At 48.2% G+C, this 17,114-nt stretch overlaps 6 protein-coding genes across 7 annotated transcripts; 4 read left to right on the top strand and 2 right to left on the bottom strand.

The window, feature by feature from the left end:
- The first annotated feature begins 837 nt into the window (after window positions 1–837).
- On the top strand, window positions 838–4,789 carry LOC111076384 (ubiquinone biosynthesis protein COQ9, mitochondrial). Its single transcript, XM_022370180.2, has 4 exons — window positions 838–993; window positions 3,485–4,176; window positions 4,236–4,445; window positions 4,514–4,789. The coding sequence occupies exons 1-4, from the start codon at window positions 933–935 to the stop codon at window positions 4,550–4,552; spliced, it is 1,002 nt and encodes a 333-aa protein (XP_022225872.2). The 5' UTR covers window positions 838–932; the 3' UTR covers window positions 4,553–4,789.
- On the top strand, window positions 1,025–3,288 carry LOC111076382 (glomulin). The gene has a single exon (XM_022370176.2). The coding sequence runs from the start codon at window positions 1,249–1,251 to the stop codon at window positions 3,181–3,183; it is 1,935 nt and encodes a 644-aa protein (XP_022225868.2). The 5' UTR covers window positions 1,025–1,248; the 3' UTR covers window positions 3,184–3,288.
- Window positions 4,790–4,985: 196 nt separating the features above from the next.
- LOC111076383 lies at window positions 4,986–6,209 on the bottom strand. Of its 2 annotated transcripts, XM_022370178.2 has the most exons (2): window positions 5,813–5,887; window positions 4,986–5,708 (listed from the first exon to the last, which is right to left on the bottom strand). In XM_022370178.2, exon 2 carries the CDS (start codon window positions 5,601–5,603, stop codon window positions 5,007–5,009), a length of 597 nt encoding a protein of 198 aa, XP_022225870.2. In that variant the 5' UTR covers window positions 5,604–5,708; window positions 5,813–5,887; the 3' UTR covers window positions 4,986–5,006. The 2 variants fall into 2 exon arrangements, with proteins under 2 accessions (XP_022225870.2, XP_022225869.2); XM_022370177.2 differs by having other exon boundaries at window positions 4,986–6,209.
- Window positions 6,210–6,277: 68 nt separating this feature from the next.
- On the bottom strand, window positions 6,278–10,726 carry LOC111076381 (tyrosine-protein kinase receptor torso). The gene is made up of 13 exons (XM_022370175.2): window positions 10,539–10,726; window positions 9,770–10,139; window positions 9,470–9,712; window positions 9,177–9,414; window positions 9,030–9,112; window positions 8,794–8,962; window positions 8,426–8,731; window positions 7,854–8,364; window positions 7,292–7,796; window positions 7,124–7,218; window positions 6,941–7,063; window positions 6,749–6,886; window positions 6,278–6,687 (listed from the first exon to the last, which is right to left on the bottom strand). Exons 2-13 carry the CDS (start codon window positions 9,917–9,919, stop codon window positions 6,423–6,425), a joined length of 2,826 nt encoding a protein of 941 aa, XP_022225867.2. The 5' UTR covers window positions 9,920–10,139; window positions 10,539–10,726; the 3' UTR covers window positions 6,278–6,422.
- A 682-nt stretch (window positions 10,727–11,408) lies between these two features.
- LOC111076392 (diacylglycerol O-acyltransferase 2-like) lies at window positions 11,409–13,052 on the top strand. The gene is made up of 6 exons (XM_022370193.2): window positions 11,409–11,626; window positions 11,690–11,787; window positions 11,841–11,972; window positions 12,047–12,388; window positions 12,453–12,652; window positions 12,722–13,052. Exons 1-6 carry the CDS (start codon window positions 11,498–11,500, stop codon window positions 12,877–12,879), a joined length of 1,059 nt encoding a protein of 352 aa, XP_022225885.2. The 5' UTR covers window positions 11,409–11,497; the 3' UTR covers window positions 12,880–13,052.
- A 1,089-nt stretch (window positions 13,053–14,141) lies between these two features.
- Window positions 14,142–15,690, top strand: LOC111076385 (diacylglycerol O-acyltransferase 2-like). Its single transcript, XM_022370183.2, has 6 exons — window positions 14,142–14,337; window positions 14,408–14,505; window positions 14,565–14,696; window positions 14,777–15,118; window positions 15,186–15,385; window positions 15,454–15,690. The coding sequence occupies exons 1-6, from the start codon at window positions 14,209–14,211 to the stop codon at window positions 15,609–15,611; spliced, it is 1,059 nt and encodes a 352-aa protein (XP_022225875.2). The 5' UTR covers window positions 14,142–14,208; the 3' UTR covers window positions 15,612–15,690.
- Window positions 15,691–17,114: the final 1,424 nt, after the last annotated feature.

The following is a 17,114-nucleotide window of genomic DNA, read 5'->3' on the forward strand; positions in this document are numbered from 1 at the left end:
ACAATGGACAAGTTCCTAAAAGGTTTCAATGGTTTTTTAATAAATATTTCAGCCCGATACTATCACGATAGTATCGATTGTTTTTTCAAAACATTCGACGTTGATATTCCTCGATATTGATATTCCGTTTAATATTACCAGCTAGCTGGGACTCTCAGCCCTAAACAAATAATTTTATCCGATAGATACATAAATTTTGTAAGAGATTGGCAAGTTTTCAGAAGTCCTTTTTATTGGATTATTTACATATTTAGGTTCAAACAAAAACAGCATAAAACGAATTTGTCGTCGTTTTGTGGCGCTGCCAGACTCGTCCAATTCGTAGTTGCTGCGGGCTGCCATACCGTGATATTTTGTGATATGAAATTCGTCAATTTTTATATTCAGTTTAATATTGCTAGCTAGTTGGCGCTCTCAGCCGTAAACAAATAATTTTATCCAATTCCTCAATAAATTTTGCACAGGATTGGCTAGTTTTCAGAACTCTTTTTCATTGGATTGTTTACAAAATAGGGTTAAACAAAAACGGCCAAAGCATAAAACGTAAGTGTGTACGAAATTTGACGTCATTGTTGATTGTCCACCAAGTTTCTTCTACGCGTATGGCTTTTGTATGCCGTATTTCTTTTAATGGATGTTAATTTTTGTGTTCCAAGCTGCTTTAAAACATAAATATTGCATTTTTCTTAGATTGAGATGATAAAATAAAATACTTTTTGCTCAATTTTGGCATAAAAAATACCATAAAGTATTTAAAATACGATAAACGGTCACGCTACATGGACTGGAATCAAAAAATAACAGTGTTGGTAAACGGTCAGCGTGCTAAGGCGTGCTTTAGAACACTCCCCCCTAACCAGGTGTGTGTGCGTTTTCCCGGCGAATGTCAAATAAACTGTTACCAGTCGCTCGGACAATTTTAAAGCGCTAAAATGGCAAACGTGCGCTGTTTGGAGAAACTATTCCGTCTACAGAAGCTCCTGCTGCCCCTTCGTAAGTAATCCGTCTCTAGGCGCGAGCCTGTTATCACAGTCCAAAGCCCCATTTCGCGCCATCCAATTCGCAGTTCTCGGCCATTACGAAAGAGAAGCGGGGAACAGCTGTTTTCCGATCGAGAAACGAAAGGGTAGGGGGGTGAATGTCGAATGCCACTGCCGCCGGTCATAGTTTTTTAGAAATTTTTGTAGTAAAAATTGTCAGTATTCCTGTGAAAAAATCGTGTGAATTTCGTGCAAATTGAACGTGGACATGGAGCCAGCTATCGAGGCAAACGCCGCGGCAGCTAACCTGCTGAGGCTCATCAAACAGCTTCTGCTGGAGAAGGCCTACGAAGGCGTCCGAATGCTCTTCCTGAGTCCCAACGAGGCGTCCAGGAACATGCAGCACATGCCGCTCATCGCCATGGACATATACAACGATATTTGCGTCGTCAACCTGGTGGACGAGGTCAACGGCCGGGAGCCGGAGCTCTTCGATTGCGCCAACGAGCTGCTGAAACTGGTCGCCGAGCACGCCCCGCTGCAGGAGATGATGATGGAGCTAATGGAGAAGATTGAGGAGAGCAAAAGCCACGCTGTCTTTGCAGCATACCTGCGGGCCATGCAGGTAATCCTCCTGCGCCAGGGCCAGGACAAGCCCCAGGCGGTGATGTGGTGTCTGCAGAGCGTGGCCACCTGCCTACACGATCTGCCGCTGCCGGAGTATCTGAGCGAGGGCTACGACGAGGCTGCGGGCCGCCTCGTGGAGCAGGAGAAGCAGGTGGAGGATCTCTTGGCCCACTACATAACCGTCGGCTTGTTCGAGGCTCCGCTGCTCGTGGAAATTTTGCAGCGAGACGCCCGCCCCGACACAGTGATATTCCGCCACTGCGCCATGTCGCGCCGCAACGCCCTAGCCTGCTTCCTTGTGCAACTTCTGGGCAAGCCGCTGGCCCTTCTCGAGATGAGCTACGTGAAGGACGACCTGACCCACACCTACGTTCATCAGGTGGTGAAGAACCTCACCCAGGAGGCCACCAAGACCATTGGCGGCGACCCCTTCTATCTGCTTGCCCTGGTGGAGAAACGCGCCCGTTGGGAGCGCAAACTGAACGCAGCAAAGGGCGTCTACGAGATGACTAGCCAGAATATTTTTCTCATCGAGGACTTGATGCCCCTGCATGCCCTGGCCATGTACTACCACGCCATCTTCGTGCACGACCTGTTGCCGCCAACGACACCCAAGATTTATTCGCCAGTCTTCCTGTTCGAGTCGGTCCTCTATCTGGTGACTGAGCTGCTCCGGCAGCCGGAGCCACCGCTGCAACACTGCGGCCTGCGCCTCTTCGAGCACATTTTGATCAACTGCGGCGTCACATCGGTGCCCCATTCCTCGCTGCAGCTGGACGTCCATAAGCGATTATGCGATGAGCTCTGCAAGATTGTCGGCTACTCGCCACAGGTGGCACTCCGCCAGCTGGGACTGCACGTGCTCCGGCACTACATACTGGCCTTCGATGACCAGGGAAAGTACTTGATCCTCAAGAACCTGCTGGAGACGCTGCAGCACGACGGCCTGATGGGCTATCTGAGTGCCATGTACAAGGACCTGGTGGACAAGGCCCTGACGGCCCACAGAAAGTGCAGCGTCAGAATTCCCCCTGAATTTGACGGCAAGCATTTCCGGGAGATGCTGATGCTGTGCGTCTTTGTGCTGCCCAACGACGTGAAGTCGGATTTGTTGCTGCACGCTGACCGGATCTGCAACGCCATCAACATCTTGCGGTACTTTGCAGTGATAGACAAGCAGAACATCACCGGATTCTGGGACGTTCTGCCGGAAATCGAGAAGCGGCTTCTGGTGCCCCTGGGCACGGCCCTGGACTTCTCGATGGCCCACTACAAGGCGTACAAGGAGCGCGTGGAGAACGGCCAAAGTGCCTCGGACGACGCCCTAATGAAGAAACAGCTGCAAATGCTGGCCGTGAACATCAGCAACAGCGGCATCGCCGGTGATGGCGACAGCAGTCTGCCCGATATCGGACGCCAGGAGAAACTCGATGTGCTGGCCAGCTCCATCACCAGCCTAGAGTCGCTGCGTTCGATTTATGTGCGCGCCAACGAGGTAATCGAGCAGAACGCCCGCCAGCGCAAACTCCTCCAAGACGCGGGCTCAGCTCCATTCCCAGCCCCAGCACCCGTGTAGGCTCTTAACTTTATATATTTGTGTCCATAACGAAAGCGAAATGATAGCGTAAACTAATTGTATGTGTAAACAGATTAGAAACCGAAACCGATACGAACAAGCGAACTGTGTGGTGTGTTTGGGGGATCTACGGGGTGGCGATAATTGGCCGACAAATGGCATATGGAGCCGCTGAGTGTGCTAATCAATTGGCCACAGAGGCTGGCTCTGTCTCTGTCTCTGCCTCTGCTTCTGCCCGTGTTGTCCGTGACTTTAATTCGGGGCTCATGCCTGCCTGTGTGTGGCTTCTTTCTATTTGCAGATGCACAGAGCTGTCGCCTGTCCTCCCTGCACCGACAGCTGCCCCTGGCTGCTGCATCGCTGGCGCGGGGCTATGCCAAAGATGCCACAGAGAAGACTAGTGGCAACGGAAGTGGCTTGGAGGACTTTCGGGCACGCGAGGAACAGCTGGAAAGGGAGCGGGATGCGGCCGAGGAGGCGGCTGCAAAAGCCACACAAAATGAGTCCGGCGGTGGGGGAGGAGGAGCAGGCGGCAAGCAGCATGAGTCTGACGAGCAGAGCGCCAAGCAGGCCAAGGTGGATGCCATACGCGACAAGATACTCGATGCGGCTCTGGAGCATGTACCACAACACGGCTGGACAAGGCAGGCGATTATCCTCGGGGCGGAGCAGTGCGGCTATCCCAGCGTGGTGCATGGCATGTTCCCCGAAGGCGGCTTTGCCCTCGTCTCCCACTTCAACGGCAGATGCAACGCCCAGCTGGTGCAGAGTCTCAAGCAGAAGACGTGCAGTGGCCAGCAGGATGTAGAGAATCCGCTCGACTTCCTGGTGCAGGCCGTGCGTCAGCGCATGGAAATGATTTCCCCGTACAAAGCCCAATGGCCGCAGGCCATGTCCCTAATAGCACAGCCGCAGCATGCGTCGACGGCGCTTGCCCAGGTGCTCACACTAGTGGACGACATCTGCTACTACTCGGGCGATCGATCCGTGGACGTGAGTTGACGCGAGTAATCGAAATGACAATAGATCTGATTGTCTGATTATCCTTGCAGTTTGGCTGGTACACGCGGCGCATTGGCCTGGCGACCATCATGAAGATGACCGAGCTGTACATGCTGCAAGACACCTCCGCTGGCCATGTCCAGACGTGGGACTTCCTAAAGAACCGCATGGACGAGGCCGTGCAGCTGCAAATGGCACTCTCCCAGACCGAGGGCATGACGCACACCTTTCAACGTTCCTTTAACTCGGCTTTCATAACGGTGACGACCCCCCTGCCCCCTCCGATCATCGACCCACTCACTCTTCAACTTTTTTCTCCACCACACAGGCACGGAATATACTCGGCCTGGGCTTCAAGCGGAATTAGCCCCGAGACCTCTTTGCTTCACGCAGTCCAAAGAAGGAATGGCAATCCATTGGTGTGGATTCCATGGATCCTCCCCCCCATTCAACGATCTACACTTATATATATACCTTAACCCTACATGTTTATATGTATGTACATATATGTACGTACGTCTTTCTACAATCCTGTGGTTTAGCTGGAGCTGTAGCTGGAGCTCGCCTGAGGCTTCTTTCGGCGGTGATGATTATAGTTCTTAAATGAATATCTTAATAAGAATTTCTTTGGGGGTTTATCGCTTATGAGGGGGTTCGACCACAACTATATTTTAAATTTGAACAAAACAAACTGCATTTATCCAGGAGGCAGCCGATGGCGACAGCAGCTACCCCAAAACAGGGTAAACGTTTGAGGGCAGCAGCCATCGCCAGCAGGCACCTCCCTTGACTACTCATGCTGCTTCGTCCTTTTTCCGGTCTTACTGGGTCGGCAGAATAAAGCCTTTCGAGACGGAACTCTTGGGCAGCACGCTACACGTTTCCGACGGAGCCCTTTTGGTATCCAAGTGTTCCTTGAAGAGTTTACGCAGCTCGGTAGCAAGATAGCTATGATTATGTCGCGAAGGCTTGGATGTGGTTAGCTCGACCACACTTCTGTTGCTGGTCTCCGGGTCTGCCGTTTTATATGCCGAAAACCATGGGGGATTTACGATCTTCTTTGCAACACCTTTACATGGGGGGCGATGGGGTTTCTGGGGTCCCGCTACACCAGCGTACAGCTCCGAGATGCCCCTTATCATGCTGGAGCGCTTTCGATTCAACGTCCCCTTGCCGAAGACGACAAACAGATCCAAATCGAGCAGCGCCGTGAGCAGACACCTGATGAACAACGAGTCGCTGTCCCTGAAGGTGCCACGCAGCAGCTTCAGCAGCTCGTCCTGCTGCCCCAGCAGGCCCACCAGGTCGCCCTGGTCCTGTCCGTTCCTGAACCACTTGTACTGGTGGTTCAGCAGCTGCATTTGGAACACATAGTCCTGCATCATGCGCATCAGCTTCCCGATAGTCTCCGGAGCCATTGGCAGGGAGACATACCCCTCATCGTTGAACAGAGAGAAGGTGGAGAAAAGGGCATCCGGATAGCCACTTATCTGCACCTTGTACGCTCGTCGCCTCCGCACGATCTGCAAGAGACCGGAGTAGTTGGCGTGAAGCAGGCGCAGCAGCATGTAGTGTATGGTCCGCGTGGAGCGTTGCATCTGCACGGCCAACGTGGCGATCAGCTTACAGTTCAGCTCCAGCCATTTATCGGGCAGCGTGTCGCACTGGTTGGGGTAAGGCCTGCTCTTGTCCGCCAGGCACTGGCACCCAGCGGCGTCACGGTAGTTGAGGCTTCGCTGCATCGAATAGCTGCTGGCTATGGCCCGCACCGGACAGTGCGGACAGGCGTAGGGAATCTGCTTAAGGCTGCGCGGGCTGCGGTAGTTGCACATCGTGGGTCTTGATAGTGAGAACAATCGCAAGTCTGAAGGGTTTTTTGTACTCTGATATTTTCTAAAATTTTGATAGCTTTTAAGAGCTGAACGAGCAAATGTCCAAAGGGGCCAAATCGAATAGAGGTCTACACACCACTGAAGAATAGAAAGAATCGTACGTTTGGGAATGATTAAAATTGTTTCTGCTGCCAGGAGCACTTGCCCGCGTAGCGGATGACAGAAATGGCACAGCAATAGTTGGAGCCTCAGGTTCTCTTGAATCTGTTTTCAGTGTTTATTTCAAAGAAATGGTAATCTACTTGTAGCTGCTTCCCAGCGTTGTCTGTATTTGATTCGAATCTATCATATTGCACATTAAACGCATTAATTTGCGTACTTAATGAACTCCATTTCGTCTGTCGGTTATCCCACTAATGCAAAGGCTCCAAGTAAGTCTCTTCCTGCTTGGCTCTGCTGCTGCTGCTCCTCCTCCTGCTCCCCTTTGCTGCAAGGCTCTGGCTGGGGCTGTGCCTCTGTCTTGGACTTCAAATTGGCTTCTGCTTGCTTCTGCAGGCGAAGCGGCATCTCGTTGGTGGCCAAAATCATGCCGCCCAGACGCTCTTGGAGACATGTGAACGTGGGTCTATGGGAGGGTATCGAGCTCCAGCAGCTCTCCATCAGCGCGAACCTAGACAAGTGGCGGAAAACCAGTTGGCAGTGGAGATTCACTAGAGTTTGCTTTCACATACGTTTCGGCTGTGCAGCCCTCCGGCCGCTTCATGCGGTGGCCTTGGCGCAGCATCTGGAGCAGGTCGCCTGGCGACACAGATGGATAGGGCATTCCGCCGAGGGTCGTAATCTCATAGAGCAGCACACCAAAGGACCAGCTGAAATAAAAATATGTAATCGTGTGAAAAGCAATCGATTTGGGGACGACTTACACATCGCTCTGACTGGTGTACACCTGGTGGGTGAGTGACTCCAGGGCCAGCCACTTAATGGGCAGCTTTCCGCTGCCTCCGGTCTTGCGGTAGACGTTCTCGTGGTAAACATCGCGACTGAGCCTGAAAGCAGGTGGGGACGATGACTGTGAGAAAGCAACGCTACGCCTCCGGTACACTCACCCAAAGTCGGCTATCTTGATGCTGCGGTCCAGGGAGATCAACACATTGCGCGCTGCCAGATCGCGGTGGACCACTTTATTCTGCGCAAGGAACTCCTGCAATGCGAGAGATGGGATATGGGATATGGTGTCCCTCGATCACATATGAAATGCGGCTCCAATCACTCACCATGCCCACGGCGACCTGCTGGGCAATATCCAACAAATCCGCGTACTTCAGTGGCGCTCGTTCGGGACTCAGCTTGGGGTCTGTGCGCGAATCAAAGTATTCCTTGTTCTCGAAGGTACGCTTAGTTCCTAACCCTTCCCCTTTATCTGGATCGACCTGCTGGGGCTTCAACACTTTCAGGACTGATGGCAAGGTCAGACCACTGCCAATGTTTTCAATGTCATCGAGTCCATAGGACTTGTTGTCTGCGGCATGGCTAAATCTAGCCAGAGAGTAGGTCTCCACGCGGCTGCTGGTGCGCGTCTGATCAGCGTCGGACTCCTCCTCTACGGTGGACAGCATGGAACAGTTGATCTCCTCAATGCGCATGTTCTGATCCTGATCTAGATCCAGCGAGGGACCACGCCTCGAACGTTGCAGTCTGCGCTTCTCCAATTCTTGCTTTTGCTTCTGCTTCTGCTTCAGGTGGACTCCACTGCGCTCCTGCCGAAACTTCCACTCCTCGCTGGATAAATGGAAATTAGATTTGGCTGCCGCTGGGCATTCCCTCCATTCAACTTACCGCAGAAAGTTTTGCAGGCTGCCGAGGCTGCAGTACTCGATGAGCAGCATCATGCGATTGCTGAACCGTGTCGAGTAGCCCACTATGCCCACAATGTTGGGATGCTTGCCCACCGCCTTGAGCATCTGAATCTCACACTTGAACGCATACACATCCTCTTCGTTGGGCTCATCTTTCAGCAGCTTGACGGCCACCTGTCGCTTCTTGTACACGCCGCGTCGCACCAGGCCAAAAGCACCCTCGCCCAGGACATCCATCAGGAGCACAGTATGCGGCTCCACCTCGAGATCATCCACAAAGTCAAAGCTCTCGTTGGCCGAGAGGGTGACCAACAGGCCGCTGCTGTCTATCAGTGAGAGGTGGAAATCGTTCTGATTGGCCTTCTCCTTAGACTCCATATCCACGGCCTGAGCGTCCTGCCGACTGCGCCTGCAGCGTGTCAGAGAGCACAGCATGGTGAGGCAGCAGATGGGGACAATTATAAAGGCGATGAGCTTGATCAGGTGTCCCTCTATGCGAGTGAAGGAATATCATCAGTTATATGATTGCGGATGGACCTGACTACGCCTCACCCTTTAGCCACTCTTCGCGAGGCGCCTTGTCCAGCAACACCCCAGAGGCATTCCGGCCGCCCGCCGTATGCGCCACCAAGTGCACCTCAAAGCTGGATCCTAGCACCTTAATACTGGGAATGAAGCAGTAGCTCGCATTTCCGTCCAATGTGAAGTTCGCCTCTTGGCTTTCCTGGTGCAGATCGAAGATGTGCAGTGTGTAGTAATCGGGCAGGTGGCTGGGCCGCAGCCAGCTGACATTTAGTGCCAGGGTGTCCGTTAGATACTGCTTCTGAGTCACGGACAGATTTGACGGTTTGGCGGGTGCTATAAGATGGATAATGTTAGGTGGATTTCATTACCCACCGCCTTGGGATGGGTTTGCCTACCGCAGAGCGTGTAGTTGAAGTGATGCCAGTCCAGACAGTTTGGAGCCTGCACCTCCAACCACTCCAGGTCGCTCTCCAGCCTTCTCTGTGTGTTCACCGTCCGCACGCCCACCATGTACTTCTCTCCGAACTCCAGGCTGTCGATGGTGTGTCTGTACAGCTGACGCGGCTGTGGATGGCAAGACGTGGGAATTATTATAGTCCGGTCCGCCTACTTCTACATTGCTGCCACTTACATCGCGAAACTCCACTTGCATAGGCGTATCCATGGTCTCGCTTTGCGTTGAAAAATACACCAAATCGAAGAAACAGTTGCGGTCTGGAGCGGAGCAGCAAACAATTGTTACGGTTGCAGATGGGATAAGATAATGCAAAGCACCCACCTGCAGTCGGCTGCCACTCGATCTCGGCGGCAATGTGTTGCCCATCGTCCTGCGGCTGAAGAAATCCACGCAACTTAACGGCACCCATCTTGCTGGGCTGATAGCCACGCTTTAGGGTGCCAAATGTTTCCTCGTTGGCTATCAGGGAGTAGCTGCCATCGCTGTGCACAGCCAGAGCGGTGATGTTGTGGTCAGTGTAGTTTTTCAGTGAGTGCAGGACCAGGAAGTTGTCATCTGACTGCAAGGGGAAACGATTAGCCTCAACAAAGATCGCCAGCACGTCTTCCACTCACCAGAAACAGCTTCGACTCCACAATGTCCTCACTGGCAGCATTCACCTTGATTATGTAAGTGGCGTTTGGTGTCTGCCCCGGCTCCAACCGACTGTGCTGCACCCAATCTATGCGGAAGACCAGCATGGACTCTGTGCGGCATACCATCTTCAGTTGGTAGTTCTCCTGGACTCTGCGCAGCGCTGCGGGTGCATAGTCGCTGTCCTCGTGCTCCCTGCACGTCTTGAAGCACTCGAGAAAGCTCTGCAAAGCGACATCCGGTCATTGGGATCGTGTTAGTAATCCCTTCTGGAGGCTCACCTTTGTTTCTTCCAGACAACGCTGGGTGCAGGCGGACACCTTCAGCAGTGTCTCGTCCTCCGAGATCTGGCTCATCAGCAGCAGCTCTCCGCGGTTGCTGCCAATCGTCAGCCAAAAGAGGAACGCGTATTTGACATAGAAAATCATCATTTTGGTATTCCTGTTTGATTTCTTCAGTTCTTCTTGTTCGACTTATGTATATACACGCGGATGTATGTGTGTATGCAAAATATATTTATTTCTTCGAGGTGCTTAATAGGTTTGCTTTCTTTCAGGGCAGTTCACGCAGCGGTTATTGCACTTTCAATTCGTATGCACTTTGCATCTTCAATCGACTTCCCTGTGGCCTTTCAGTTAATGCTGGATTACTCTGCACAATATGTGATTTTATAGAGAAATTAATTCTTGTCGAAATCTGAACCACCGCACACGGATTATTCAGCTAGAGTTAGGCCGTGAGAGTGAGACGACAGTGAAGCAGCGAGAGCAGCGAAAAGGTATGATAAAGGCGGTGAATAACAGAATGGAATAAATTTTATTCTGTTTTGTTTTGTGCTGCTTCGATGTCTGTCTGTGTGCCGTATGCCTGTCTGTATGTCTGTGCCATGCATTTGAAATGCAAAAATTCGAAAATCATATCATCAGGGGATCAGGGGAATTGGGCAATGGATCAACGATGCAACGGAATATTTACACCCGCAGCTTTTTAGCAGACAAGCGCATGTTTGGAATGTGCCAGGAATCTCCGCTCCTAAAACGCGTACATTACCTTATCCTATTTCATGTTATATTTTATTGTAATAATCATATTTGTCGTTCCCGCAGTGTAAGTAAAACTCGGATTCGTATTTCTATGATCGTTCTTCTACCAGCATATCAAACTGTTATTAAAGACTGGGACTTAAGAGTCTGGAAGCTCTGAGTTATGTTTTATTTATAATGCCAAATATCAACTACATTTACTTTCACTTGCACAAATTCGTATTCGCCAAATAACTGTTAGTTCGAGTTTTCGAATTAACTTTCCGAAGCTAATTCGAAGTCAACGCATAGCGATACTTATGAAAATGCACCTCTGTGAACGCAAGAGTGGCGCCTGAATTTAAAATGCGTTGTTTCGAACAAGGAACAATTTCGCTGAAAATGTATTTATTGTAACGGACAGAGAGGAATGGAACCGTGGGTATCTTTATAATTATTTAGTTATTAATTTAGTTTATCTAAATTACGTTCCCTTAGAAATTCCCACCCATTATCAGAAAATGATTCACTAATCTCAATAGACTACCCATAATTTCGACAATCCCAAGTGCCTGTTGCGACCCAGAGTTGAATTGAAATTTACCTTTCACTCATTGTGCTAAAGGTCGAAAAGCGTCTAGCTATGATACAGAGGAATATGTAGATTTCGGTAGCAGTATTGGTGTAGTACCATAGTCGACTTTGACCCAAAATATATGATTTCACAGAGGCTGATTAAAAGCCAACCAACCATTATCATCATAATCGGAATTCTGTCGCCCCCAACAAACAAAGAACTGTTGAGCAGTTGGTGGCTTTTAGCAACTATTTCATCAACTCAAATACTGATAATGATAAGTATAAGTGTTATACATTGGAAATTGTCTGGCTACTGCTCTGGCTGTCGCTCAGTAGCTTTTCAGTAGTTAGCAGAGTCAGAAGACTGTCTTTCGATTCGCAAATTGGTTTTGTGGGACAAGTGGAAACATGAAAATCGAATGGGCTCCTCTCAATGTTTCGCCGGCCAGGCGTTTGCAAACGGCAATAACGGCTCTCTTCACCATGGCGTTCTCCGTGCTGTTGTTTTCATCCTACCTATTTGTTGCTGCTTCACTGGTAAGCCAGAGATTGCTATAATTGTCTTTGGTTCAGTACTCGTATATACCATCTTGTGTCTAGATTTATGGCGGACTCATACTGCGCAGCTTGATACTCATCTACTTGGTCTACATGTACGTGGACCACAAGAGAACCCACTCCATCATTGATAGCAATGGGTAAGCCCTGCCATAACCCTAGTGGAAGTATTCCTAGTACCCATCCTCCACAGGTGGATGTTAGCTCGTACCAATTACCTGTATCGGAGCTATCGCAACTACTTTCCCGTGGAGCTAGTGAAGACAGTAGAGCTGCCCCCAAACCGAAATTATATTCTGGCCAGCTTCCCTCACGGCATACTCGGGTAAGTGCGTCGGGCAGGGCCAATCTTATCTAAAGCCACTCCAATTTCGATTCGCTACTGATTTCCCGCAATAGAACTGGAATCGGGATTAACATGGGAGTGGACATATCGAAGTGGCTGGAGTTGTTCCCCCAGATCCGGCCCAAGGTTGGCACTTTGGACCAACATTTCCTCGTGCCATTTATGCGGGAGGTGCTGCGTGCTTGGGGTCTCGTGTCGGTATCGAAGGAGGCTCTGACCCACATGTTGACCAAATCGAATGATCCGAAGCATGCGGACAATCGCGATGGCTTCACATCCAATGCGGTGGCCATCCTTGTGGGCGGAGCCCAAGAGGCCATGGACTCCCATCCAGGCCAATACACACTGACGCTGAAGAGCCGCAAGGGATTCGTCAAAATGGCCATACGAACAGGGTAGGGTAAATGCAGGAAATAGTCCGTCCACATCTTAACTTAAGTTACCTTCCTCTTGCTGCAGTTCATCGATTGTGCCCTCATTTTCCTTTGGGGAGGTGGACATATTCGATCAGGTGCCCAATCCCCCGGACTCCCTACTCCGTCGCGTGCAGTCCGTGGTGAAGAAACTGACGGGCGTTGCCCCGCTCATACCAGTGGGTCGCGGTTTCTTTAATTACACCTTCGGCTTCCTGCCCCAACGCCGTCGCATCGTTCAAGTTGGTGAGTATCTGTTGAAATTAGGGAAGTAGAACAAACCTTAATACCTAATATATGTTCTAAATTCCACAGTGGGTGCTCCCATCGATGTGGTGCAGACTGCTCAGCCGGATGCCGCCTATGTGGACAAGGTGCATGGACAAGTTATAGAGCAACTCGAGCGGATGTTCGATCAATACAAGGGCCAATATATACCGCATTCAAAGAACACCAAGTTGGTTATACAGTAACCTGAAAAACAGCAATACAATACATGGATATTTTCATTGAGACAATGTGATCTTCAATCTGCTTTAAAAGCATTTATTAAGAGTATAAATACATACATATATGTTTGCTTATTTTAATTTAATTATTCTGCTCCCTATTGTGTTTACTGCTAATTTCTTGGACTAACATATGATCAAAATTTGTGCAGAATTTTGTAATTCTACCGAAAGATACTTCCATCTAGGGCTAGCAATTATCGTGAGATATATTCATGGCTTCTGGGAGTATACTACATGGATATTTGTAGTACATATATTTTCACCATACGTCACTACCTTCGATGTTTGCCGCTTATAGCGCACATTCTATATAGTATATAAGTAAATGACTCAATTAATTCGCTAGTCGCATATGTTTGTCGTGCATTACATTCAGCCTTTTGCCAGTTGAACATTGTGCGCCAGCGTTGACGGTTCTGTCTGTTTGCTAAATGCGAGAACATTCTTGGCACGGGATCGCCTTCTCGGTCAATATATAAGCGAATCGTCAGCATAATTTACGCAGAGCATGAATGACCGGCATTGAATGATACAAATCTTTTCCACGCGCTCAATTCTCAGTGAATTTTCATTAACGTGGGAGCGCTGAGAACGGGTTGCAATAACACTTTGATATAAATTGTGAGTATTCTATATACATATGTGCATGTACCCGATACTCGCCAGACAGGTCGCATTTATTGCATTAATTGCACAAACGAAATCCGACTCTTATCAAGAAAGAAACATTTGGCATTTGGCTGGACAGAATGCATGTTGGGGAAACATATTTCCCAGAAGCCGCACTGATTACGTGGAGAGTGAAGAATAATGTTCTAAAGGTCGGACATGACATGCCAAACGTATATCGAAATCGCAACGGCCCCAAACTCTTATCGGGGGCCCACTTTGAACCCGAAACATATAATTTGCCAGACGATGATTAAAACTCAGCCACTTGGATTATTATTACTGCCCGAACGACGATACTCGTAGATATACAGTAGGAGGGGTTCGGGGCTATTTAAAGCGTTGGGATACCAGTGATAGCTACACTCTTAGTTTCTGCGAGACGAGTACCGTGTACACACATACACACTAACAAGTTTTTAATCGTTAACACCTATTGACAGCTGGGGGGCCCACTGCCCACTGATAAGGATAAGTGCAAGTGCTTGTATTACGAGTACATACGAGTATATGTACATATTGTATATTTAAAATCGTTAAAATCGTGACTGACATTCAGTCGCTGGAGTGCCGTTGAAAAAGGCGGTTGATTGTTTGTATTGGTATTGGACTGCGGAAAATATGAAAATTGAATGGGCTCCTCTCAAAGTGCCGCCACGCCGGCGACTGCAGACCCTGGTCACGCTCTTGATCACGTTCACGTGTTTTATGCTATCAATATCTGCCATACCGATTATTGTCGCTTCGCTGGTAAGGCAATGGATGTTTTACAGAGCTATGGGATCATTGGATCAGCTAAATACATTTGCACTCCCTTCAGATCTATGGCGGACTCATTCTGCGTAGCTTGATACTCATCTACTTGGTCTACGTGTTTGTGGATCACAGGAGAAATAACTCCGTAATTGATGGCAATGGGTAAGTGCAGCTCACAGCAGACTTTTAGGAAGTAAATCCCATTTAAAAATCTCTTTTAGCTGGCTTTTGAACCGATCCAATCGCCTGTATCGGCACTATCGCAACTACTTTCCCGTGGAGCTGGTGAAAACAGCCGAGCTGCCACCAAACAAAAACTATATCTTGGCTAGCTTTCCGCACGGCATACTGGGGTAAGAATGTCGACAGATAGCCAATCTTATCGAACCACTCCAGTGACGTGTACACACATATGTACTGATCCCCGAAATAGAAATGGAATCGGCATCAACATGGGCCTCGATATCTCACGGTGGCTGGAGCTGTTCCCCAAGATCCGACCCAAGGTCGGAACTCTGGATCAGAACTTTCTGATACCCATTGGACGTGAGGTGCTGCGATCTTGGGGCCTGGTGTCGGTGTCGAAAGCCGCCCTCAACTATTTGTTAACCAAATCGAATGATCCCAAGCATCCGGACAATCGCGATGGCTTCACATCCAATGCGGTGGCCATACTTGTGGGCGGAGCCCAAGAGGCCATGGACTCCCATCCAGGGCAATACATTGTGACGCTGAGGAACCGCAAGGGATTTGTCAAAATGGCCATACGAACGGGGTGAGTAAATGTCGGAAATACGAGTAGTAAATATTTTAATATGGAACTAACCTACGCTTCAATGCAGCTCACCGATCGTGCCAACGTTTTCCTTTGGGGAGGTGGACATATTCGATCAGGTGCCCAATCCCCCCAATTCCCTGGTCCGTCGCGTGCAGACTGTGGTGAAACAGCTTACGGGCATATCCCCTCTGATTCCAGTGGGTCGTGGCATCTTTAACTATTCCTTTGGCTTCCTGCCCAATCGCCGTCGCATCGTACAAGTTGGTGAGTATCAATCAGGTTGCGATTTTTGTGAAGGGGAAGACTTAAACTAATGAATCGAATTTCCACAGTGGGCGCCCCCATCAATGTGGTAAAGAGCGATGAACCGGATGCCGCCTATGTGGATAAGGTGCATGGACAGGTTATTGAGGCTCTGGAAAAGATGTTTGAAAAGTACAAGAACCAATATATTCCGAGCTCAAAGAACACCAAGCTGGTCATCCATTAAACGGAAAAAAAATCCTTAAAACATTGCGACGAAATGTGATCATAGTTCAACTTGCATTTAATATAAATCTTAATTTGTTGTTGTTTATTCCAGTTTGTTTCTCCCTTTTTCATCCCTCACATTTTAAATAGGAGTTGGGCGCCTGGCAACATTTGGTTTTTCTTTCGCAGCATTGGTTTTTTATTCGCAACATTTGGTTTTTTCGCAACATCTGGCAGCACTAGGAAAATTTGATTTTTTCATTCGAATATTTTACATGAATAGGCGAATATCTTACATATTAGTTTCTTTAAACTTTTTGCCACTTCCACTGAATATCAAAATTGACGAATTTCATATCACAAAATATCACGGTATGGCAGCCCGCAGCACGAGTCTGGCAGCGCCACAAAACGACGACAAATTCGTTTTATGCTGTTTTTGTTTGTACCTTAATATGTAAATAATCCAATAAAAAAGACTTCGGAAAACTTGCCAATCTCTTAAAAAATGTATGTATCTATCGGAGAAAATTATTTGTTTAGGGCTGAGAGAGCCAACTATCTAGTAATAGTAAACTGAATATTAGGAATATCAACGCATCTTGTCGTGTCCTTTTGAATACTTACGGTATATTATTTAATCAAGTTCCAATTTATTTGTTTATATATTAAGATACGCTTCAAAATGACCGCCAGACTCCATTTATCGCATAAAAATATCGATATTATTCACTCTCAATTCGTGGAGAGTTTTCAAAATTTGCTCTCAATTCGTGGAGAGTTTGCAAAATTTGCTCTCAATTCGTGGAGAGTGCTCTCTTTTCAGTGGAGAATAGGGTGTTTTTGTGGAGACTTTCCCCTCATTTTCGTGGTGTGGCAGCATGTTGCTGAAATTTTTCCCATACAAAATCAAATGTATCTTACGGGAACGCGTATGGAATAAAGATTCATTGTTGCGTCATTCCATACGCGTTCCCGTATGATACATTTGATTTGTATGGGAAAAATTTCAGCAACATGGGGAAATGATTTAGCAGCATTGTTGTGCAACTTTGGCACGGAATGAGCAACAATCTGCATACCTTGGGAAAATGGATATTATGGACTTGAGATATTGTTTGTAATTTCAGGCTCCAAGTAATGCAGAAACTACTCAGTCTCTTATTAAAAGACATCAACGAAATTTTGTAGCTCATGGGTACCAATAATAGGTATCAGAACCGGGATAAATGTATATATAAAACACAAAACATATGCATAGATAGGTAAAAAATAACTCAATCTTACGAAAATGCAATATTAATGTTTCAAAGCAGCCTGAAACAACAAATTTAACATCAATTAAAGGAAATAAGGTATACTAAAGCCCATACGCATAGAAGAAAATTGGTTGACCAGCAACAATGACGTTACATTTAGTCAACATTTAAGTTTTATGCTTTGGCCGTTTTTGTTTGAACCTTAATATGTAAACAATCCAATGAAAAAGAGTTCTAAAAACTAACCAATCCTGAACAAAAAT

The sequence above is a fragment of the Drosophila obscura genome, unplaced genomic scaffold (genome assembly GCF_018151105.1).
Source record: "Drosophila obscura isolate BZ-5 IFL unplaced genomic scaffold, ASM1815110v1 contig_186, whole genome shotgun sequence".
In the NCBI taxonomy this organism is placed as follows: Eukaryota; Metazoa; Arthropoda; class Insecta; order Diptera; family Drosophilidae; genus Drosophila; species Drosophila obscura.

Bases quoted from the DNA above. Each gene is read 5' to 3' on its own strand.
- LOC111076384 (XM_022370180.2), top strand. From the start codon at position 933: ATGGCAAACGTGCGCTGTTTGGAGAAACTATTCCGTCTACAGAAGCTC. The intron at 4,177-4,235 runs GTGAGTTGACGC...TTATCCTTGCAG, and splicing joins CGGGCGATCGATCCGTGGAC to TTTGGCTGGTACACGCGGCG. The intron at 4,446-4,513 runs GTGACGACCCCC...TCCACCACACAG, and splicing joins TTAACTCGGCTTTCATAACG to GCACGGAATATACTCGGCCT.
- LOC111076382 (XM_022370176.2), top strand. From the start codon at position 1,249: ATGGAGCCAGCTATCGAGGCAAACGCCGCGGCAGCTAACCTGCTGAGG.
- LOC111076383 (XM_022370177.2), bottom strand. From the start codon at position 6,017: ATGTGCAACTACCGCAGCCCGCGCAGCCTTAAGCAGATTCCCTACGCC.
- LOC111076381 (XM_022370175.2), bottom strand. From the start codon at position 9,919: ATGATGATTTTCTATGTCAAATACGCGTTCCTCTTTTGGCTGACGATT. The intron at 8,732-8,793 runs GTAGGCAAACCC...TCCATCTTATAG, and splicing joins CTTCAACTACACGCTCTGCG to CACCCGCCAAACCGTCAAAT. The intron at 6,887-6,940 runs GTAAGTCGTCCC...TTTTTATTTCAG, and splicing joins TACACCAGTCAGAGCGATGT to CTGGTCCTTTGGTGTGCTGC.
- LOC111076392 (XM_022370193.2), top strand. From the start codon at position 11,498: ATGAAAATCGAATGGGCTCCTCTCAATGTTTCGCCGGCCAGGCGTTTG. The intron at 11,627-11,689 runs GTAAGCCAGAGA...TCTTGTGTCTAG, and splicing joins TATTTGTTGCTGCTTCACTG to ATTTATGGCGGACTCATACT. The intron at 11,788-11,840 runs GTAAGCCCTGCC...CATCCTCCACAG, and splicing joins TCCATCATTGATAGCAATGG to GTGGATGTTAGCTCGTACCA.
- LOC111076385 (XM_022370183.2), top strand. From the start codon at position 14,209: ATGAAAATTGAATGGGCTCCTCTCAAAGTGCCGCCACGCCGGCGACTG. The intron at 14,697-14,776 runs GTAAGAATGTCG...TCCCCGAAATAG, and splicing joins TTTCCGCACGGCATACTGGG to AAATGGAATCGGCATCAACA. The intron at 15,119-15,185 runs GTGAGTAAATGT...GCTTCAATGCAG, and splicing joins AAAATGGCCATACGAACGGG to CTCACCGATCGTGCCAACGT.